Source organism: Protomyctophum parallelum (assembly GCF_964188405.1).
Source record: "Protomyctophum parallelum genome assembly, chromosome: 12".
Classification (NCBI taxonomy): domain Eukaryota; kingdom Metazoa; phylum Chordata; class Actinopteri; order Myctophiformes; family Myctophidae; genus Protomyctophum; species Protomyctophum parallelum.
In genome coordinates this window covers 50,272,402-50,297,193 of record NC_139712.1, presented here as the reverse complement: position 1 = coordinate 50,297,193, position 24,792 = coordinate 50,272,402, and the positions used below count along the sequence as shown (strand labels likewise).

At 44.4% G+C, this 24,792-nt stretch overlaps 1 protein-coding gene across 4 annotated transcripts in view; it reads right to left on the bottom strand.

Annotated features, from left to right (window-relative positions):
* waca (WW domain containing adaptor with coiled-coil a) overlaps window positions 1-24,792 on the bottom strand; it is a 40,363-nt gene that overhangs the window by 3,123 nt on the left and 12,448 nt on the right. For 2 of the 4 annotated variants that reach the window (XM_083778765.1, XM_083778767.1), the window contains exons 7-11: window positions 21,968-22,222; window positions 8,677-8,799; window positions 8,045-8,187; window positions 7,730-7,857; window positions 97-292 (exon numbers count right to left, since the gene is read on the bottom strand). In XM_083778765.1, coding sequence (XP_083634891.1) covers window positions 97-292; window positions 7,730-7,857; window positions 8,045-8,187; window positions 8,677-8,799; window positions 21,968-22,222 — 845 coding nt within the window. The remainder of the gene's footprint in view (window positions 1-96; window positions 293-7,729; window positions 7,858-8,044; window positions 8,188-8,676; window positions 8,800-21,967; window positions 22,223-24,792) is intronic. The other 2 variants (XM_083778766.1, XM_083778768.1) reach the window with 1 other exon arrangement.

The following is a 24,792-nucleotide window of genomic DNA, read 5'->3' as shown; positions in this document are numbered from 1 at the left end:
CGTCACAGCTAAAATACTGAATAGTGTTGATGCTAAATTGATGATGTTGATGATATCAAAGTATAGAAATAACAGCAAATGGAAGTACGTACGTACCTGTTTCTCCGCATGGTCGGCAGGCCAGCCCTGGACATGTTTGATAAGATTCTCATTGAAATAAGAGGCGAGGGAGGGAGTGAAGGAGCAGGACGGCCGAGACGCTGCGGCACTAGAGGGAGCGGAGGCGGAGTTGGGGGCGTGGCTACTGCCGGGGGCGACGTGGTTGGAACCGGGGGAGGGACTCCTGTGACTTCTGGAGAGAAAACACAGACGTAGAGGGTGGTCGTTAAAAATTGCCATTTTCAAGCTTTACTTTATTTGCTTATTTACGGGACAGTGTTATATTGAACATTCAATACATGTACAAGAATCCAATCAGTTGAACGTTATCTCATATTAACATGTCCGTCCTCAATTGATTACTGTAGATGAGGCTGGGACACTCTTTACTGTAGATGAAGCTGGGACACTCTTTACTGTAGATGAGGCTGGGACACTCTTTACTGTAGATGAGGCTGGGACACTCTTTACTGTAGATGAGGCTGGGACACTCTTTACTGTAGATGAGGCTGGGACACTCTTTACTGTAGATGAGGCTGGGACACTCTTTACTGTAGATGAGGCTGGGACACTCTTTACTGTAGATGAGGCTGGGACACTCTTTACAGTAGATGAGGCTGGGACACTCTTTACTGTAGATGAGGCTGGGACACTCTTTACTGTAGATGAAGCTGGGACACTCTTTACTGTAGATGAGGCTGGGACACTCTTTACTGTAGATGAGGCTGGGACACTCTTTACTGTAGATGAGGCTGGGACACTCTTTACTGTAGATGAGGCTGGGACACTCTTTACTGTAGATGAGGCTGGGACACTCTTTACTGTAGATGAGGCTGGGACACTCTTTACTGTAGATGAGGCTGGGACACTCTTTACTGTAGATGAGGCTGGGACACTCTTTACTGTAGATGAGGCTGGGACACTCTTTACTGTAGATGAAGCTGGGACACTCTTTACTGTAGATGAGGCTGGGACACTCTTTACTGTAGATGAGGCTGGGACACTCTTTACAGTAGATGAAGCTGGGACACTCTTTACTGTAGATGAGGCTGGGACACTCTTTACTGTAGATGAGGCTGGGACACTCTTTACTGTAGATGAGGCTGGGACACTCTTTACTGTAGATGAAGCTGGGACACTCTTTACTGTAGATGAGGCTGGGACACTCTTTACTGTAGATGAGGCTGGGACACTCTTTACTGTAGATGAGGCTGGGACACTCTTTTGTGAGCAAGAGTTTTCAGATGTGCACCTGAACGTTGTGTCAATGCTCGCTACAGTGAATGTTGTCCCAACAACTTCCAATTGGCTCGTCCAAATCTAATACAAGTAATTAATCTGAAGAGTATTTAACCCATTCTGACCTGAGATCAGATTCATACGTTTTCCACTGGACACACACTGGTCTGATGAACCCATTCTGACCTGAGATCAGATTCTAAAAATGTCAGTCGTTCTTCGATTTTTCAAAAAATAGCAGACCTACAAGCTCGTATCGCGGCACTCGGTGGCGCGATATGAGCTTGTAGATCTTCTATTTTTCAATAGCTAAAGCATGACATGATGCCAACACCAAAATGGGTGGCCGGTCAGAATGGGTTAACACTTACAGCGCTAGCATTTATTGACAAATTATATAATTCACGCCAGCATTTTTCCCCAGTTGAGCTCTTATTTTAAAAAGCCACATTTCTAGACTTTCGGAACTGATCATGAACCAAGGACTATTTAAATAGGACAGGAAGCTAAGACCGTACGGTGGTCTCCATGTTGCTCCCTGGAAGGAAAGAAACGTGCGCAATTGAGACCAAGGAAGCTGAACGCGGAAGTGTCGGCTGCATATAGGCCCATTGCGCATGTTTCTTTCCTTCCAGGGAGCAACATGGAGTCCACCATACGGTCTTCACTTTCTAACCTTATTTAATGGCGTTGAGGGTTTTTATTAAAATAATGAGGTTTAATATATCTAGGCCAATGGCGCTGTTGTGTTAACATCTATCCGAAATGAATGAACAGGCTCAAGTTGTCCTACCATTGCATCAAATGGCTAGTGGCTGTTCAGCATGTTATTCCAGCAGCCGCCAGTAGATGGAGTCACAACACTACAGTTGACACATGTACATTGTCAGGAACAACTTTCTCCCAAGGAGGGTTAAATCTCCCTCTTTCAATGGCAGATCATAGCAATTGAATTAGGCCGAATCCTCATCTAGCCCAGTGGTCCTCTACATTTTCAAGGCCGCGCCCATGCAAAATAATCATTTGAAACGGGGACCCAATTTCAAATACGTTGACAAGGCATTGCAATTGTAGGAGTTGAGTTGACATTGTGTTTGACTCTGTTCCACAGATAAATATTGTGAAAATAGCTGATCTGCCAGATCACAGCTGTATTTTCAAAATGTTTGCCTCCTTGTTATATTATTTGACCAATGTTTGACAAGTTTTTATAGGTTTTTCATGCAGTAATGAATTAATCTAATGAAACTTAGGTTAGACATTAAAAAGGCCTCGAAAGTCCTTAAATTGTCACTTCACTGTCATCTGGGGACCCCTCAAAATCACGTGGGGACCCCCATGCAGGTCCTTAGTCCTTACACCCAGTTTGGGAATCACTGATCTAGCCTATGGAACAGCAGCAGTGAACAGAATCACTGATCTAGCCTAGCCTATGGAACAGCAGCAGTTGTGGCGATTAGCGTCGCCACGCACGCACGCACGCACACCACGCACGCCCATCTGTGCCGTCAGTTACACTCCAGACTGAGACGTCTTTTTATGCCCTGACGTCACGCACCTGGCTAGCGGCAGGAGGAAGTGCTGTGGAAGCCGCGGAGGCTGGAGGTGGTTTGTTTGCACCTAGTTACGGTTGTTTTTAGCCAGTAACTCCTTAAGTTTATTCATCGTTGTGTGCTCGGATCGTTTTGGGATATACAGTGTGGAGAGGATCACGCAGAGGAGGACGTCCCGGCGATCGTTCGGATCGGACGCCTTGGAACCGTGGGGATTAAACTAAAAACGAAGAAACACAACCGAACAGCTGAGGGGTTCGGGGTTACACTTACAACCTAACTAACGGATACCGTGCGGGTACAGCAAACATACTGTCGGGTTTTACGTTTGGGCAAGGACGGGATACTGAACTTAACTGTGAACTGTGAACCTATGTGCTGTGAACATTTCATTATACACCTTCTTAAACTGCAACTCTACCGTGTCTGTGTTTATTGTGTTTACCGGTGACTCTACAGGGTGTGCAGTGTGGTGCGGACCACGGTATGCTGCACAGCCTTATGCAACGGTTATTCTATTAACTAACATTTTGTCAGGATACAACTGCCTGGCTGGCACCCCAGATCCATGATCTATAACAAACCGTTACACAGTGCACCGTGCACACAGGGTAGATACAATGTACATGTGCATCAAGGATCTATCCTGACATTTACTGGGGATGGAGTTAATTGAATTGGACACCAATATATTATTCTCAAAAGGAAAACTCTCATCGTCATTATTAACGAATACTACTTATTACTTAAATCGATATTACGTAGCTTTATTAGGAAATGCTTGACAGATCATGTTTCATACTACTGCACACTACAAAACTGCCTGCTCTGGCCTGACGGCACAGATGATATCAGTACTATGGTCTCAGGAATTACAGCGACACGACAGCAAGAGTGCTGCTGGGGTCACCAGTGTAGTGTTTGCAAGACAAATACAAATACACTACAATGCGAAGTTGCAAACTACAACAGCATTCTTCAAGAGTAAACCTGGTGCCCGTTTCCCAAAAGTAGAATTAATCAATCAAGGACATAAAGACAAATCCAGGTTTGTCTACTCCATGCATCTCTGTTCAACAAATACACACATACGCACAACAGAAATTGCATGTAGCAATAGAGGCATTTCCAGACAATGTCACTCTGATAAGAACCAGTATGCGCATGCAAGCTGGCACCAAAAGATTAAAGACCAATACTCATTCGATGTAGAGTCCGTGGGGGCCACGGGGCCTCTGCCCCCATGAGGAATTAGACCTTATGCCTCGGCCCCCATGAGTGGGCCGAGGCTTTAACCCATTCTGACCTGAGATCTGATTCATACGAGGTTTCCGCCGGACACACACTGGTCTGATGAACCCATTCTGACCTGAGATCAGATTCTAGAAATGTCAGTCGCTCTTCGATTTTTCAAAAATAGCAGACCTACAAGCTCGTATCGCGCCACTCGGTGGCGCGATATGAGCTTGTAGATCTGCTATTTTTCAATAGCTAAAGCATAACATGATGCCAACACCAAAATGGGTGCCCGTTCAGAATGGGTTAACAGCTCTTTTGTCCTGGCCCGGGGCGGGGGGTGGTGGACCGTGTTGCCTGTCCCCTTGTACACATGCAGATCAGGCACTCAAATGTAATCTGGTGGCTTGTTTTCACCTGCCAGGTAGGGTACGTATGCATACAGTCAGTAATGTACTCTGCTTAGGCTAGACAATGAAACCACCACCAGCAAGAACACCCTGGCTGGCAACAGCGATGCCAGCCTGCCGTTGAAACCTGCTGCCGACCCAGCGACAGAACACAGAACCTGCCGAGGCGGACAGAACTAGTGTCTGTTTACATTCACCACATTTTAGTTTAGATGTTGTCCACACCATCAAAGAGTGTCAGGATTTCATGGTAGTTTGTGACATATAATAATACTGATCAGAAATTCACCAAAGCGACTAGCCTGGTTTAAGGAGTACCAGATGACTCAGTGCAATCATGGCATTTAAACATGCTCTTCTGTTTATAATCCAAACACTGTGACACGTTTAAAAAGTGTTACAAATAAGTGTTTAGAACCTTAACGCTTGGGTTTAGTGTGGGGAGAAAAAAACAAAACAATTTAGTCTCTGCATTAGATGCAAAGAAAAGGACAAGGAGGGTATCGAGGTCAACAGTCAAACACCAGACGTGGATTGTTGTATTCCTACGGTCAAAGGTCAACCTCTGAATGCTCAGTCTAGAGCGAAGAGCAGAAAAAAAGTTCAAAAGCTCAATAGAGTAACAAACGTTTTCCTCACAGTGTGGAGGAATACGGTTTAGGAGTTTTACTGTCATCGCTCGCTCTGGTTTTCTGCTGTGTCAATCATCTACAGTTTCTACACACTCTACACACCCTCCGCCAACCTGGGGAGAGCAACAGACTTAACTCATGCTTCCTTCATGCTTGAGTGTCCAAGTTGCTCCTTTACACCCGACAGGGGGGAGTTTCCCTGGTTGGACGTAGCACTTTACACATTATTCCAACCAGTTCCTTTCCCCTCCATCAGGCGCCCCGGCTGGCCAGGGGGAGGCAGTTTAGAGACCAGGATTACAGCATGTTTTCGTGAGGGTACCTACCCTAGGGGACACGGGGAGAACATGCAAACTCCACACAGAAAGGCCCTTTCGCCAACCCCCGCCTCGGGTATGGGCACTGATGACACGGAGGAGGAAACACGCCGCCAGCACCCACAGCGCCCCGAGCGGGAATCGAACCCAGGACCTTCTAGCTGTGAGGCGACAGCACTACCAACTGTGCCACGGTGCCCCTGGGTTTTCTGCTGTGTGTAAACAATAATAACGATTCTCAATACAGTCTCAAACACCACCACCAGTCGCGGCCACTACCTCACGGCACCAGACCCTGGTTGCTTGCACAGCTGTATCCCCTCAATCCTAATGAATGCTCCGTTGCGCACAGAGAACAGCCGAGAATAGCAGACCTATAAGCTCACAGCAGTTGCATCCTCAACTTGATGCGAGCTTGTATGTCGGCTGTTCTCGATACCATTGCGGGGTGAAGTATATACTGTGTGTGTTGCTAGGAGCGCCTCACCAGCCAACACACAAGGAGGTTTTATTAATAAACAGAAACCAACGCTCCACAAAACACCACGTTTGTGGATAGTTGGGAATTGATTACATGAAACCGGCACCCGTGCGTATGCGTACAGTTTCACTGTTTGCAAGAAACCAGTCTATAGACAAATCTGTGCAGGCTGCCCTGGGCACAATCATAGCTGCAGTGTCACATTAACCCATTCTGACCTGAGATCAGATTCATACGAGGTTTCCACTGGACACACACTGGGTCTGATTAACCCATTCTGACCTGAGATCAGATTCAAAAAAATGTCAGTCGTTCTTCGATTTTTCAAAAAATAGCAGACCTACAAGCTTGTATCGCGCCACTCGGTGGCGCGATATGAGCTTGTAGATCTGCTATTTTTAAATAGCTAAAGCATAACATGATGCTGACACCAAAATGGGTGCCCGTTCAGAATGGGTTAAAAGTGCAGCTCGACACCGCAGCATTGATTGCATACAGGTGGCCTTCAGGGCACAGCTCTGCAGATTCATCTATAAGGAACAATGAAAAATCTTAATATCCTCAACATGCCTATGTGTTTAGTACCAAATGTTAAATATACAATATTACCTTTATCCAAAGCCATTTACAATGTGCATTACATTTACCATTTCACCCACCAACGGCTGAGGAAACCATGCAAGGCACAAACCTTCCCCCACGGAAGCAATTAGGGGGTCAGTGTCTTGCTCAAGGACACTTCTATATCAACTCAGGGGGAACCCAGGATCGAACTAAGAACCTTCCGGCCACTCTACCTCCTGAGCAACTCAATTTGTCATATGTCTATTGTTTACACAACTCAAGTTTAATTAAATGTAAAAAAATGAAATCGATATGTTCCATTTCTAGAGTCTTACAGTCTGGTGAGACATAGGAGGACCCTAGGCAGGATGCAAACCACAGTCCTAGAGACCTCCAAGTGCCTGCAATCCCCCAAGAACACACAAGGCAGGTGTACCTCCTGTTGGCTCTGGCATAGACAAAGGACAATAGCTGGACAGTGTTGTGGTTAAGGGCCGAAACACTCCAAAAACCATATAAGGAGATCTAAGGGTCTCCATGTCGTCACGTGATGTCACGAGATGTCACAAGGTCAGATCCATATATGGAGATCTAAGTGTCTCCATGATGTCATGAGGCACGATGGATTGGCAACCATATATGGAGGCGTGGGTGACTAACGAACAGACAGACAGACAGACGGACGGACGGACGGGAGATACACGTTTTCATAGTAAATGCAACCTATGGTCACAATGAACAAACCGCCAAAGAGTCCCACTTTGGCCATGCCCTCATCTCAGAAAACTATTGCACTCAGAAGGCTTTCAGACTGAATAATGGAGTGAAAACGAAATTAACCATCAGGCTATGACCGCTGTGCATTTACAATCTCTCTTCAAAGCTAAACAGTACATTCAAATGTCTCCGTTTAGGAGAGAAATGGGCAATGCAGTAACAAACTTGATTCAGCACTGCTTTGTTTAATTTGCAGCCAGACATGACTTGGTACTCTGCAACCCGAAAAAGAGTTACTCATAGCCAGGTAAAACATGTGCAGCCTGTGTCTGGAAGCTACTGTGCGCTTCGACCCTACCCCCATTGGTTGAGACTTGTGCAGCTCCTGTTTCACTTGGAAATGTGTCACAATATGGATATTAAATACTCTCAATACAATTTCATGTCACTTTTAAGGTCAGAGTGTGGTAGGCCAACGTACCCTTGGCGCTGGATGGTGGTGCGTGGCGATGCGGTCGTGGTGTCGTGGCCATGGTGTTTATCAGCTGGATGGGGCTGCTGAGGTGTGGACTGGGAATGAGCCGAGTGCTTTACCACTGGTGTGCTCACCTGAAACAAAATATTAAGAGCAGGGATGAGACCTGAGAGCTCCTACTGAGAAATAGGAAATTTTGCCTCAAACTCCCAGAGCCTCATTTATTCATTCAAAACAGACCGCAAATGTGGACTATGCCAGAATTCGAATTCCTTCCATCATAAAATATTCAGTGCGAGTGCCAGAGGGCTGTGGTCCTACTTTTGGATGCGAGATGACGGGAGGTGTGCTGTGGAGGGTTTTAGCATTGGTCTGTGGTGTGCTGATCCTGGGTGAGACGTAGGACCTGGGTGATGACGCGTCCGACGTTAACGACATCGGCGACTGGTTTGACTGTTGGGCTGCTGGGGTCAACACACACACACACACACACACAAACTATGCATCATTGTCAATTCTCTATTCTGGCAAGTTCCCTTGAAGGAAAACAAAGCAGACGGAAGCCCAGTTGGTTCTGTCAAGGGCATATACTGTTAAGTACACAGATAAAATGAATGTAACAGTGCCACCAACTGTATATTGTATAGCAATACTAGTTTTAAACTTGAAGCTGATGAAGCGCTATTAACCCATTCTGAACGGGAACCCATTTTGGTGTTAGCATCATGATATGCTTTAGCTATTGAAAAATAGCAGATCTACAAGCTCATAACTGACATTTTTAGAATCTGATCTCAGGTCAGAATGGGTTAATCAGACCAGTGTGTGTCCAGTGGAAACCTCGTATGAATCTGATCTCAGGTCAGAATGGGTTAATAAAATAAAACCATTTAATTTGCAAATGTAATGCTGCATGCGGAACTGTTCCTTTTCTAAAGGGCTTGGTTGCTTACCTTGGCTGGAGAGCTGAGCAGCTTGAGAAAGGAGAGTAGTGATGTTGAAAGCAGACGGCCCCGCTGTGAGGATCTTGTGCAGCATCGACTGTAATGAAGCTTGTGTGACTGCAGCGGTGAGAACTAAGGAGAGGGAAACGGACAAGAAACGGTCACTTCTTACACTGAAATTGCTTTGGTTTCTGGCTGCATCACAGCGATGTCGTTGTTGGTGATCAAATTGCAAAACCTCTCCCCTAAAACACTGACAGGCCAATTATATCAGCATTGCTTACCCTCGAGTCTTGACATTCGATTCAGACATGCGTTTTTAGTCTGGACTTGTGTGACATTTGGGTGTGACATTTGGGGGCGACATTTGTCTCGCCGTTTCCTCCCTCCACAGTGTGATGACTAGTACAGACTACCGAGCGAGGCTGGTTACTGTGTGTGTGTCTGCCATGTGAAGTCTGTGTGTTTACAGCAAGGCAGCTGATTCATCCTTAATTGTATGACAGTGTCGGCAAACACAGCTAATCTATTAGCCCATAATGTGTTGTATCATGGATGCGTTGTGGACTTTTAGATCGGCTTGTGTTCATTCGCAATACTGGCATACGATGAAGTAAAGCCTTGAGGGTAGACTTCTCAACTTCATTTTCAAATGTAGGAACGCCTACCAAAATGTTATATAAGGAGCACCAATGTTATCAATGTGCACTTATATCCTAAGTCCAGGATATAAAATGCATTGTCCGGTCTGTCCCTCATTCATCCATCCATCTCGTAAAAGAAACATCTCCAGATGAGAACCCTCTACACCAGGGGTTTTCAACTGATTGTGAACCAAGGACCACCACGTTGATTAAGAATCAACGTGGCAATCACTGCTGTGTCAGGATTAGGGATGCACCGAAAGGGAAATTCTTGGCCGAAACCGAATATAGGAAATAGTTGGCCGAAAACCGAATAGCTGAATGTGAATAATATTATACATCTTTTTCTTTCCTTTTTTCTTTTTACAGTTTTTGTAGGCCTACCTGTACCATTGCTGTCATGGCCGTACCTTAAAGCTACCCGATTATGGCATGATTATGGCAAAAGTTAACTTGAGTAATAATCACTATTATGGGTCCATAAAACATTTATTCAGCACTGTTGAATGCCTTAATTGCATACGCAAAAAAAAGCAGATGAACTGGACTGAGTGCTGATAATGGGCGCACACACAGACACACACACACACACACACACACACACACACACACACACACACACACACACACACACACACACACACACACACACACACACACACACACACACACACACACACACACACACACACACACACACACACACACACACAGTGTTTCATGGCGTGGAGAGAGACTTTGCTTTCTTTTAAATAGCTTTAAAAAAATTGAATTATTTTACTAGTACTTTGCTGGGTGTTTTATTGTATACGGTAATTATTTGTATTGTCCTGACTGTATGCATTGACCTGAGCAAAACAAATTTCCCTTGTTCATAATAAAGACATCTAATCTAATCCAATTCCAGACTAACTGCTGAAACATTATAACAATATCTCTGATGTTTGTAAATATTTCCAAGCCGCAGAAGACTGATATGTGTACATCAACCTACAACATGGTTGATATGTTGAAACGTGTTTTGCTAGCCAGGCATGTGTGCGGGGCACGCCGTGCTTGTAGCCGCATTTTGATCACGTCAGACGTCATCACCATTACGTAGGTACAAAACATTAGGTTACGTAGGTACAAAACATTAGGTTACGTAGGTACAAAACATTAGGTTACGTAGGTACAAAACATTAGGTTACGTAGGTACAAAACATTAGGTTACGTAGGTACAAAACATTAGGTTACGTAGGTACCCCGCATTTTGATTTTTCCGGCCTATTCGAGCCGAAACCGAATAGCCATTTTCGTCTGTTACATTATCTGTCTTGGAATCTTATTTGGTTTTATTACGAACGTATCCATACACAGTGAACCCTCCTTTTGAGCAACACGTTTTTTCAGTCTTGCACTGCATGGCTTCACCCACAGATAAATACTTTCCCCAGACCTTGTTGTAACTGCATTTCCTTTTCTTTGCCGTGGTCTTAGTGTCTTGGGGGAAATTCATTTCCTGTTTTCACCCTGCTTGGTGAGCACTTGGTAGGGAGCTCAGTCAGTGGTCAAACCGGTGATTACCAGACAGTCTCTCAGTCTGCTACAACTGCTCTACGCTCCGCTATGATTACAGAGCAATATTATTTTACAAAGGGAATTAACTTAAACTGCTTAATCATTCACTGCATATTCCGTCATTTAAGGATTTGTATTGATTAAAGGACAACTTTAGTTTTTTTCAACCAAGGTTCATGTTTTAGGTTGTTATTAGAGAAAGTAAAAGGTGAGTGTATATATTTTTTCATTTGCTGCTTTCTTTCGTTTTAGGGATTTTAGCTGTTTTTGATAGGGGAGCAGGGGCATTCGAGCATGGGGATAAATATGTATTTCTTTACAATTTTTTTATAGCAATCTCTTTTTTTATTATTTACTATAGTCCTACTACACCCCAAGAAATTACATCTGGACACAAAAGATCACGGGATCTACTGAATGTGTCAAAGTGACAAATTGAGCCTATGACACAGTGTGGCTTCCCCCCAGTAGGCTACCTTCACATTCAGTAGATCCTGTGATCTTTTGTGGCCAGATTAATTTCCGGGGCTCCATTAGGACTATAGTAAATAATTAAAAAAAAAAGTTTTGTAAAAAAGAAAATACATATTTAGCCCCATGTTCGAATGCCACAAAAACAGCTAAAATCCCTAAAACGAAAGAAAGCAGCAAACGAAAATGTTTTTACTCATCTTTTAGTTTCTCCAATAACCTAAAACATGAACCTTGGTTGAAAAAAACTAAAGTTGTCCTTTAAGTTAGATCGCGTTCAGATGATTTTTATATAATGATACATTTGCGTGACAAAACGGAAGTGGGGTGTAGGCTTCATATTCACTTTATATTTTACTCATGATCAGAGCAAAATACTGTAGCTTCTGCCATCTTTAAAATAAAAACAATAAATATGAAATAAATGTGCATTCAATAAATAAAAAGTAGTGCATTCAGTAGCCTAATATCAGTGGTAAAGTGACTCAAGTTTTGGAAAACTCAAACTCGTCGTGTGCAGCTTAAAAAGTCTGAAATAACGACAGCAACAGCAGAGAAACACTGACCCACATCATTACATAAGCACTATACCTCAGCAGCACAGGTGCTCCGTCAACTTCACTGACGAACAAACGGAAGCTTAAATGAGCGAACACAAAAAGCATCTACAGTGTTGCAAATAGGGATGGGTATCGTTAGGGTTTTTTCGAGTCCGGTACCGATTCCGGTTCTGCTTATCGATTCCGGTTCTTAACGGTTCCCTATTTCGGTTCCAAAATGATATAAAAGAGGTCAAATGTTTAACAAAAAAGCTCAATGTCAATTTAAGACATGTAATGAATAAATAGTGTAACATCCTCTTCCTCCTCATTCAGTTGAGCCATTTGTGGATAATATAGTAACAAAATAAATGGTATAAACTTAAGGTCAATTGTTTTTCACAAAGCTTTTATTTTTAAGACTTTGATTTAAGACAGGTGAATAGAGTATAGACCAACATCCTTTCCTTTAACAGTTGAGCCATTTGTGGATGCTACAGTTAGTTACCTCTTACTACTACTGACAATGACAACAAATATGCCTGAGAGACTACACAACATAAACATCACTGCAACACATCACTGCAACACAAAGTCAGAAATCTAGAAAAAAATAAAAAGATAGTCTCAGGTAGTCTCATGTGGTGCACAGTCTGCATCAGACTGTCAGAGCAGATTGTATACTGTGTATACTAAAGACATGTATAATGAATAGTATAACATCTTCTCCTTTATTGAGCCATTTGTGGATAATATAGTGATTCTTTTAAATGTATCTATATAATATCGATTCTGTATTTACCCAGGGCAATAGTGTTGTAGGCTACTTCTCTTATTACCAATAACAAATAAAAGCATGTCTGAGATCTGAGAGCAACACACACACGATTGACTGTGTAAATTAGCATCGCTAATGAAGGGGAGGGGGCAGCGCATCAATGGGGGATCATTGAAAACAAAGGTGGCTTGCATGCTGTGGTTTGCTACTAACAGAAATGTGCATGCACACGGGCTGCCCAAAGTTTGTTGTTTTTTCGCCACCTCTCGAAGTTAGACTGGGTATCTGGACCCTACGCCGTGATCACACACACACACACACACTCACACACACACACGGGTGCACACTCGAAGTGAGTGCACCAACGCTTTCTCTCCTTGTCTCATGTTGATTCAATGCTGCGCAGCCAGCGTGCTGCGCACGTATGCAGTGAAGACTCAGACAAGGCGCAAGATTCCTGTCCCATCTTAAAAGTTTCCTCCCATAAGCTTCACTTGCAAATTACGTTTAAGAAACTTTAATAATGATGTTGCCTCAGTGCCAGGCACAGCGTGTGTCACTGTCTCTAGACTCCTCGACAACTAACTCCAGGCAGAGAGATGGCTACGCCTCTGCAAGCCACAAGCCCACAACTCGTCGCTAATGCAACACAATGTAGGCTTGTAGATCAGCTCTGTTCCCTGCACATCTATTAAGGGAAGAAAATAAATAAATATCCTGTGACTGCGTGTCTGTGGGAACCGATAGAGAACCGAAATTGAATTATTGTAATGGGTACCCGGTACCCACCCAGGCACGTTCGGTTCGGTACATACTTGGTCCCGAGATTCGGGACCCACCCCTAGTTGCAAATAGACAATACATTGAGAAAGGACGCAATGATGTCCCCCCCCCCCCCCGGGGTCCTGGTATGCAATACTGTACTCAGTACTGTACGGTAACACTCACGTTTTGAGTGGTGCAACCACTCCAAGGAACAGCTTTGTCCTGTCCCAACCTATGTGACTATGTCCATTTAGAGTACCAATAGGGGGTGCTGTTGCACCACTCGCTTCAGACTAGTCTGATTTTTTTTTAAATCACGCTAAAAAAAGAAGAAAAAAATTTTCAATGATTTTGCAGACAAAATGGTTGGTAAAATCTAAATGTCTCTTTCCCTGGATTCCTTGGGTCATGACACATCTCCCCACATTTGCGTCACGATAAGATTTTCCGCCATTTAGAATTTTCTTCAAAACACAATTTTTGCTCTTCCACCTACAGATTTTGTTCACAACTCGCAAAGATCTGTACACATTGTCTCTGGACCCAACCGATTAAAACACCACAGCCAGAATTATGATAGTCTGTATCGTTCGGCCATAATCGTCTTCCAAATTTAGTGCCATAAATCACAAACATAATGACCAATCCACCCCAAATGTTTGAGAGTGGTTGAATCAACAGAGCCAAAAACAATTCAATTTTCATCCAAGAAAATGCAAAATAAAAATAACGTTGCATAAACATGATTTTTGGGGGATACATCCCCCCCCCCTAATTACTTACACGTGATCACAGGGGTGACTTGACATTGTAATTGGCTAGCAAAAACGCCTTTCCTTAGGCCTTCGAGCCAACCACACTGTCCGATGGGCAAGTGCCTCTGACCCCAGACCAGTGGAGTCATGCTCGTAACAGTACCACGGTGTGGTACCATTAAAATGTCCATGCACACTCGCAGGTACGGCACAGTGTGGTGCACGCTAGAATGCATCCCCAATCCCAGCGTCTGTTGGGCAGCCCAGCCCAAATCAATGGAGCTCTAGCCTCGGAAATTCAGCCGTTTTAACCCATTCTGACCTGAGATCAGATTCATACGAGGTTTCCGCCGGACACACACTGGTCTGATGAACCCATTCTGACCTGAGATCAGATTCTAAAAATGTCAGTCGTTCTTCGATTTTTCAAAAAATAGCAGACCTACAAGCTCGTATCGCGCCACTCGGTGGCTCGATATGAGCTTGTAGATCTGCTATTTTTAAATAGCTAAAGCACGACATGATGCCAACACCAAAATGGGTGCCCGGTCAGAATGGGTTAATAGAGCTCTTGCCTAGGCTACCGAGGCTAGGCTGCTGAAAGACGGACACGAAAATCGGGTCCATTACAAACCCGGTTCAGCATTTATCGAGACCCGAGTATCAATAAGCTTTTGGCTTGTCGAGGATGTTATCGGGTATAGCCGCAGCAGCAGCAGCTGACGTCATGGGCTATATAATAAGGGGCAGGCACGTAGCGTGGATTAAATGATTGATGGGGGCCATTGGGGGTGGCAGCGCATCTCCGACCGAGGTGCGAACGGTTTTGTCGACGTGCGAATGGGGGACAATTTAAAACAAAGGCGGCCTTGTAGTTTGCTACAAACAGAAATTGCATGCACGAGGTCTGTCTGTTAGAAAAGCACTGTATTTCAAGTCAAGGCCCTAGTAAAATGTAGTGCAAGGGTTGGTTAAAATAAAGAGAAGATTATAGAAAAGGTGTATGTGCGCGTGTGTGTGCGTGCGTCATGGCATACACACTCACAACTGGGTTGAACTGGCCAATAAAAATAAGGTTCTGTTCAGTGTGTCGACACATCGGAACCAGTAGATTATCAACACAGCATTATGGTGCTATACAACAGTAACACTCTACAGTAGTGGTTACTGTTTTATAGTCGTTTGAATGAATACATTTGTCACGAGTTGACTCTCATACACTATGGCTGGTCTGTGCACATGGATCAAAAAGAATACACATTCCACATATTTACAACTAAATATTATAAGTAGTTTACAAACAAGCCATCAGATTAGAATACAGGGTTGAATTTTCTCCTCCCGTGCTCAGCTCGCCTTTTCGGCTATGACTGCCGTCTTTCATCCGGTGGAATCCTGGAGGCTGCCTGTAGCACAACCTACTACGAGCGTGTCGTCATTTCAGCGTGACTTCGATACCGTCTCTAAAACACTACATTTGAAGAAACCACTTGTAAAACACTACATTTTACTTGGAAAAACTGCTATAGACGAGCGAGCGAGAAGTGTCTCTCTCATCAACAATCATGTTGAAGAGACAGGCTACGCCGAGCAGAGTGTGTCCTGAACGGTATACTACTATACTATAAGGGCTTGATTTGATTCATTGCACGATACTACATGCAACAAATTGTAACAAGCTCAGGTATTATTTAACTGAAATATATGAATGGTTCAGAGCCAAAAGATTTGTTTGTTTGGTTGTTTTTGAGAACCACTGATCTGTTCCTATCCCACGGTTATAAAAAGGTAGGTGGCTAGCGCACATCCAGTTCCTGTCTGGTGCTGGACTAAGGTAAGTACAGTGAAGAGAGGAGAGTCCGCACACAGGTTTGCTCCAAGGTGTTTGCTTTTTATTCAATACACCATAAATAAGGCACAACGTTTCGGCCGTGAACGGTCTTCATCAGGTGAAACGTTGTGCCTTATTTATGGTGTATTGAATAAAAAGCAAACACCTTGGAGCAAACCTGTGTGCGGACTCTCCCCTATCCCACGGTTACCCTTATTCCATTCTCTTACTTTATCCAACCTTCCATTAACCCATTTTGGGCGTGAACCCCTTTTGGTGTTTTAAAGCATTATGTTATGCTTCAGCTATTGAGAAATAGCAGATCTACAACATCATAGCGCGGCACTAAGTTGTAAGTCTGCCATTTTTGAAAAGTTGTGGTGCAAATCGTTTTTAACTCAAACCTTTGCTTCTGGGGGGTCCCTGGAACAACATATTTTCAGATGGGGGGGGGGGGGGGGTCGGCAGTCAAATACATATAATTGTAGGGGTCGTTGACATGAAATTGTTTGAGAATCACCGATATAGAAACATAAGGTTTTTCAGAAAACTGTCATGATTTAGAACACGTTTTGTAGAATTGGTCTCGGTCTAAATGGGTTAAACTCAGGTTAACTGACATTACATGGGCACATTTCCTAATAATGATGACTCAGGCAACCTTTTCTGTGGCATTCCTTAACATCAGAATTCCCTGTAACTGACAACATTAACGCACTTCCACGGAAGAGTGCACAAAAGTTCCACAGGTTGAGAACCACTGTATGATTTAGCAATTAGGGATGGCCGTTAGATCAGACAAGCAATAGGAATAGGTAAATGTAAAAAAAGAAAATGAATTACAGATTTTTATCCCACAATGTTGTGACCCTCTTCACCCTTCATCTAAACTGTAATCCTGGGCGCTACTCTTCCTCTGCCAACCTGTAGAGAGCCCTGAACTAAGCCCAGTGATGTAAATCCGGTGCGTTTTGCGTCCCAAAACGCACTTTATAGTTTTGGGACCCATCAACCTCGGCGTCCACGGGATGCACTACTGTACTCTGACGGTCTGAACGGCGCCCACAGCATTTATTTTTACCGTTTTTCCTCTGCGCAATTTCCAAGTCATTAGGTAACCTTCCACAAACGTCTCGCGCAGACTTGTATTGTAGTTGCCATGTGGTTTGATTCTATTTGTTTTGGCTCCTCCGCTCCATGCACGCACTAACAAGCTCTCACTCACTGCAACTCGGCCCGGCTGGCAGAGCGGTGCTTCAGTTCAGGATTATTCACACAGACAGAGCCCGTGTTAAGACCAACGTGACTCGTCTTCATGGATATAAACTCACGAAACAACACCATGCAACAGCATAGACTGCAGGACTCCTCCACCATTTACCACGCTATCGTCTGCTACGTTAGTTGAGTAATTTGTCCGTATTAGCCGTGGCCAACGGCTAATATCACTAGCCAAACACTAGTAGCCAAGCACCAGAGCGTGCTCACTGTACACCACGCGTCACTCGCTTAATAATCATTCATTTCTGTATCAATGCGGACATGACGTGGTAAATGTTCATGAGCACACAATTGTACAAAACGCTTTTTACACTTGACTTATCTCCAGTCCTCAGTCCTGCACCCTGTCCTGCCATATGCCAGTTTAGCCTTAACATCTACATTTATATGTTATTCAATATATTACTTTAGCACAAAATAATATTTTCTAAACCAAGCCCTCATTCAAAAGTTATGTAAATAAGTCAAATTAAATGTTATTTATAAAGCACCTTTCAAAACAAAGTTAGAAGGTGCTGAACAATTTGCACAGTATAAACAATAGAAGAAAATTAAAAACAAGGAACATATCAATCACAGTTGTGACAATATCAGAACAAAAACAAACAAGGCAGAACAGAAACATAGGGCTATACAAATGAATGTAGGCTGTCTGTCATTGTATTTTCTGTGAATTAACTCAAGTTTAATCCAGTGATCCTCAGCCATTTTAATTTCAAGGACCCCCAAATTAAATGTATATGAATTAGCCCAGGGTGACAGGGTCCTATAGGCCTTTTCATTGTGATTTTCATCTCTGCACTGGGACCCCATGTTACAGACATGTTTACAATATTTTACAACAGTAGCTACTTATATTTTGTTATTTAAAGCTGTGATTATTTATTTAAGAAGCACTGTTCTGAACCAACATTCGCCTTTAAATAAAAAAAATGTAATCATCCTTAACCTCTTAAGCTAAAATAATGATGACCGGGGACTTAAAATCATTGTTTTAATTGATGGCCTTCATGCCCTGGCACTTGGCCTTGTGCCCTCAAAAAGTTGACCACACTAAAGGCCAATTATAGTGCGTGAAAATAAAAGTTACCGAACAACATAACGCGTCCCCCCGGCCTATGCTCACGAGTCACAACACAAGCTTGTATTTTCAGTGCATACGGTCGTGTGACGAAGTACAAGTCAGGCTACTCTCAAGACTACTCACATTGAGCCCCTCCGCCACACCCCCAACAAGGAAGGACCGCATTCCTGCCCTAGCCTCCATCACAGGATGCTTCTCTCTGTAGTGTACCCTAGCCTCTATCACAGGATGCTTCTCTCTGTAGTGTACCCTAGCCTCTATCACAGGATGCTTCTCTCTGTAGTGTACCCTAGCCTCTATCACAGGATGCTTCCCTCTGTAGTGGACCCTCTATCACAGGATGCTTCTCTCTGTAGTGGACCCTCTATCACAGGATGCTTCTCTCTGTAGTGTACCCTAGCCTCTATCACAGGATGCTTCCCTCTGTAGTGGACCCTCTATCACAGGATGCTTCTCTCTGTAGTGGACCCTCTATCACAGGATGCTTCTCTCTGTAGTGTACCCTAGCCTCTATCACAGGATGCTTCTCTCTGTAGTGTACCCTAGCCTCTATCACAGGATGCTTCTCTCTGTAGTGGACCCTCTATCACAGGATGCTTCTCTCTGTAGTGTACCCTAGCCTCTATCACAGGATGCTTCTCTCTGTAGTGTACCCTACCCTCTATCACAGGATGCTTCTCTAGTGTACCCTAGCCTCTATCACAGGATGCTTCTCTCTGTAGTGGACCCTAGCCTCTATCACAGGATGCTTCTCTCTGTAGTGGACCCTCTATCACAGGATGCTTCTCTCTGTAGTGTACCCTCTATCACAGGATGCTTCTCTCTGTAGTGTACCCTCTATCACAGGATGCTTCTCTCTGTAGTGTACCCTCTATCACAGTATGCTTCTCTCTGTAGTGTACCCTAGCCTCTATCACAGGATGCTTCTCTCTGTAGTGTACCCTAGCCTCTATCACAGGATGCTTCTCTCTGTAGTGGACCCTCTATCACAGGATGCTTCTCTCTGTAGTGTACCCTAGCCTCTATCACAGGATGCTTCTCTCTGTAGTGTACCCTCTATCACAGGATGCTTCTCTCTGTAGTGTACCCTAGCCTCTATCACAGGATGCTTCTCTCTGTAGTGTACCCTAGCCTCTATCACAGGATGCTTCTCTCTGTAGTGGACCCTCTATCACAGGATGCTTCTCTCTGTAGTGTACCCTAGCCTCTATCACAGGATGCTTCTCTCTGTAGTGTACCCTCTATCACAGGATGCTTCTCTCTGTAGTGTACCCTCTATCACAGGATGCTTCTCTCTGTAGTGTACCCTAGCCTCTATCACAGGATGCTTCTCTCTGTAGTGTACCCTAGCCTCTATCACAGGATGCTTCTCTCTGTAGTGTACCCTAGCCTCTATCACAGGATGCTTCTCTCTGTAGTGTACCCTCTATCACAGGATGCTTCTCTCTGTAGTGTACCCTAGCCTCTATCACAGGATGCTTCTCTCTGTAGTGTACCCTCTATCACAGGATGCTTCTCTCTGTAGTGTACCCTCTATCACAGGATGCTTCTCTCTGTAGTGGACCCTAGCCTCTATCACAGGATGCTTCTCTCTGTAGTGTACCCTAGCCTCTATCACAGGATGCTTCTCTCTGTAGTGGACCCTCTATCACAGGATGCTTCTCTCTGTAGTGTACCCTCTATCACAGGATGCTTCTCTCTGTAGTGTACCCTCTATCACAGGATGCTTCTCTCTGTAGTGTACCCTAGCCTCTATCACAGGATGCTTCTCTCTGTAGTGGACCCTAGCCTCTATCACAGGATGCTTCTCTCTGTAGTGTACCCTAGCCTCTATCACAGGATGCTTCTCTCTGTAGTGTACCCTAGCCTCTATCACAGGATGCTTCTCTCTGTAGTGGACCCTAGCCTCTATCACAGGATGCTTCTCTCTGTAGTGTACCCTCTATCACAGGATGCTTCTCTCTGTAGTGTACCCTCTATCACAGGATGCTTCTCTCTGTAGTGTACCCTCTATCACAGGATGCTTCTCTCTGTAGTGTACCCTAGCCTCTATCACAGGATGCTTCTCTCTGTAGTGTACCCTAGCCTCTATCACAGGATGCTTCTCTCTGTAGTGGACCCTCTATCACAGGATGCTTCTCTCTGTAGTGTACCCTAGCCTCTATCACAGGATGCTTCTCTCTGTAGTGTACCCTGCACAATCTTTGGGAGTGAGCGCTTGGCCGCTTCCTAGTTCAGCAGGGAATATCTTCACTCTTTCCATTTTTTTTATAAGCCGGACTAGGGTACTCTATTTTACATCCTGAATGGAAGGCCTAATTATTGTGTTTAGGTGATGTTCAATAATGCAATTGGAAGCTAATGTTCAGACTATGCATATTGCCTTATGTTAGGCTATTTGAATACACTGCCTGTTAAATAAATGGGCTCAATATCTGGATTCATTTCTTTCATTCTCATACCTCATCCTGCAGTACTGCAGTGCAGACCACACACACACACTCAATTACACCCGTTATACATTGCATCACCACACACATCTGTCAAGTTCTCAAAGCAGGCACAAAGAGATTACAAAAGCCATCACATATCACTTGGCTAAGACATTGACTGATCTACACACATTTCGAACAGTCGAGACGAGTCGAATAAAGCAAGATGTATTCCCTGAATCCCTGTCATACAAATCAAATCAACCTCACTGAAATTAGTAGATCTAAAAGTTCACATTCACAATGTGTTGCGAGTTGCGACACGGTCCTCAAGCCACAACATTTTTATACTTTCACATCTGATCAAGAACCACGCAGCCCCAATATGTAAACTAACCACGCAGCCCCAATATGTAAACTAACCACGCAGCCCCAATAGGTAAACTAACCACGCAGCCCCAATAGGTAAACTAACCACGCAGCCCCAATAGGTAAACTAACCACGCAGCCCCAATAGGTAAACTAACCACGCAGCCCCAATAGGTAAACTTGGGGGCAAAGGCGATAAATAGGACTGGCAAGTAAAAAGTAGTGAGCAGCATGTAGTCATGGGCCAACAAGATGAACATGCCCCGCTCTGGGCAGCTCCATCTGCTAGGCTAGCCAGTAAGTCCAGACTGTCCCAACAACACTCAATACTAGTGGGCAAGCTGTCAAGGGTACACTCAGCAACCGCATGCAACTGCAGAGACACATGATGATTGCCAAACATTTTTGAACTGTGATTAGCAACACTGCTAAGCTAACTAGTGCCACATGCAGTCTGTGCCAAATCCCTTCGATGGTATGTCCTTCAGTGAATCCACATTCAGTCAAACTTATTCAACCTCTACGACCACTATGTTGTACATTGTTAGCAGTCTGGCAGCATCTGCCACACATACATTTGTACAGTACAGCTTGATTTAGAATCTAGATAAATGAGTTATACTGTAAAAAATGTTGATCCAAGACCCAAAACATTTCAGTTCCACTTGCTCATAGCACCTAGATCCAAGATAACTCAACTTCAAGAAACACAACACACCGACACCCTAGTAGTGCCAAGGGTGAATATAAATAGGTCATCATGCAGGTGCGTGTTCTGAACAAGTCCTCACCTTCATTGATCTTGGCCATGTCCACACTGGCGTTGTTGAGTTGCAGAGCGGTCTGAAGCGCTGGGAGGAGCTGTCGAAGCAGCATGGGGTCCTGGAGAAGCGGGGGGATCGAGGACTGCAGCACCGGAGAGACGGGCACCGTGGAGGCCGAGGAGCCCGGAGTCCCCGACGAATGGTTCAGGCTGCCTGAGCCCGAGGATGACGAATGAGAGTGGGTGGAGTGGGCTGCTGTGGGCTTCTCCACCTGGGCTGTTTCTGTGAAGTCAGTAGACACATAGGTTAGCTTCACCATTATCACACAAACACACAGTGTGACTGGCACTGTAGGACTGAAACATTTAACTTTTCCCCCACAGATATACAAGTTAAACACCTGGCAGCATGATGCATTGTTAGCATGTCGTCGCCTGTTTTTGGCACGCGACACCGAGCGTACTACAAAGTATAACATACTGACCGGCGATTGTCATAACTAATTTCAAACTACTTGACAGCAGCACTAAGTACTGTAAGTAGTGCTGCTGTCAAGTTAAACTTTAATAAACTTTCAAGTGACGTTCATGGGCGGAGGGAGGAGTCTTGCCTGCTGCGCTAAACCAGCGGTCTGTCTCAGTGCAGACAGCGTTTCACACACACACACACACACACACACACACACACACACACACACACACACAGTGTTGCATGTGCGCAACACAGACTCATTGGCTGGCACTTTAAAGTTACAAACTATATTGTCGATCTTGCATCACATGATAAAACCATTCGGTTTTTACTACTTTTAAGTAGAAAAAGCACTTAAAGTTCTCAAACTCTGCCCGAACCCGACCAGGCCCGACCAAGCCCGACCCGACCCGACGTTTTAGGGCCGGGCCGGGCCCAAAATATATGCTAATTAGTCGGGCCGGGCCGAGCCTCGGGCTCTGTGATTTTCCGCAATTTTGTTCTTTTTTTTTCTTTTTTTTTTTTAAGTGTTATTATAATAAATATAGCAATTCTGTTATTTGTGTAATGTGATTGTGTAGCCTATACGTGTATGTATTTATTATGAAGAGGGCTGCGCTAGGCGATTCACTTGTGACAGGAGGAGGACTGGAGACGGGGTCGCATCGCACTGGCATTTCAGACTCGGAGGCCTCGTACACACATGTCAAACCACGTGACTTCCATTGGAAAAGCATTGAGAATGAGGCGGCCATGAAACACAGACAGAACAGATCATGTCAGTCCAGCATGTGTGTACGAGGCCAGAGCAGCATTGTAGCCTGCCCCGCGCGCAGGCAGTAGAGAACAGTGAACGGTGAGAGACTTGCGTGCCTTGCTACCGCTGGTTTCCCTCTGGTTTGCGCACCAAACGAGCTACTAACCACCAGTTAACTTGCCAAGTTGCCATATGCTTAAATATTTTATAAAATCAATCGGATTATCACAGCTGAAGAAGCGTCAGGTTTTCGTCATGTTGCACTGAGAGTCTCGTTAACCCAGCTGGCTGCGATGAATAAAACCTAATTATTAATCAACGTCACCAAACGATCCAGTGATATATAACTTATAGCTACACGTAAAGCAACTTCACTTCAGAGGAAACTAAGGGAGGGAGCTGCAGCAGCTATTCGTGTTTACTCACCAGTCACCACCACCACTGTATGGAATCCATTAGAATGATTGGAAATGGAAGTTATGGAACATTAATAGCCTATTCTAACGTGAGTTACATACATCCTTTATTTCGATAAATCCGTTGATCTCCGTTCTCACTTTCACACTGAAACACGGCGCCGCTGCGCTGCCATTTAGTGCTGCTTTTTTTTCTCTCTCTTGTTTTTCTGTCGGGCTTTTGTCGGGCTTCGGGCTTAACATTATGGCAATTTTTAGGGTAGGGCCGAGCCTCGGGCCGACCCAGTTAGGGTAGGGTCGGGCCGGGCCATAATTTTTGGGCCCGTTGAGAACTTTAAAAGCACTCACATTCACTCCCTGAATGCCATGTGCAGGTTAGAATAAGAGAAAACATATTTACACTGAAATACACACACAAGCACCTACATATACATGTTGTGCTGTGTCAGCTGACCAGGGACCCAGCTGGCACCCATAATACCATCACTCAAATATGAAGCATACCAGTTTGCCCATCATGATTTTGACAGAAAAGACCCAGTAATAACAAAATCATATATGAAAAACAAGTGATCGGCCCAGGCGGTGGCGTAACCGTCTGGGCACCCGACTGGTAATCCAGTCGCAGTGTGCCGCGGGTTCGACTCCCGAGCCCGACACGGCCTTTACTGCATGTCTTCCCCCCCCCCCCCAAAAAAAAACAAGTGATCATCATCCATGTTTAAAATAATATCGTTCAAATGTTCATACAAACAACTGGTACACATGACAAGGACATCAGGCTTACACCCTCATAAAAGTCAAGTGAACAAGAAGAAAAGACTATATAAGACTATCATTTAGAGGCGATACTCTGCTACTCTAAAATTGGTGGAACTCCCATTGACGAGTTACATGAGTTAATTGATGTACAACAGCTTCCCTCCCGTTCACGATTTACACAAGTTATGTTTTCATTGTGTAATTCGTGTTTTTATACGTTTAAAGACAGGATTTCCATCAGACAGTGCGATAGGTGAAGCGTTTGGATGACATCATGAAATTGAGGCCCAATGCATTCGAATGGCAATGGTGGCGTGCAATGGGTAGCTCTGTCCTACGCTCTTTGTTATTGATCGGCAGTTTGGATTATTCTTCAACACGACGACAAAGGATCACACCGTCGTAAGGCGGGTTTTCATGAAACGGAACGACGATGTCGGCGCGGT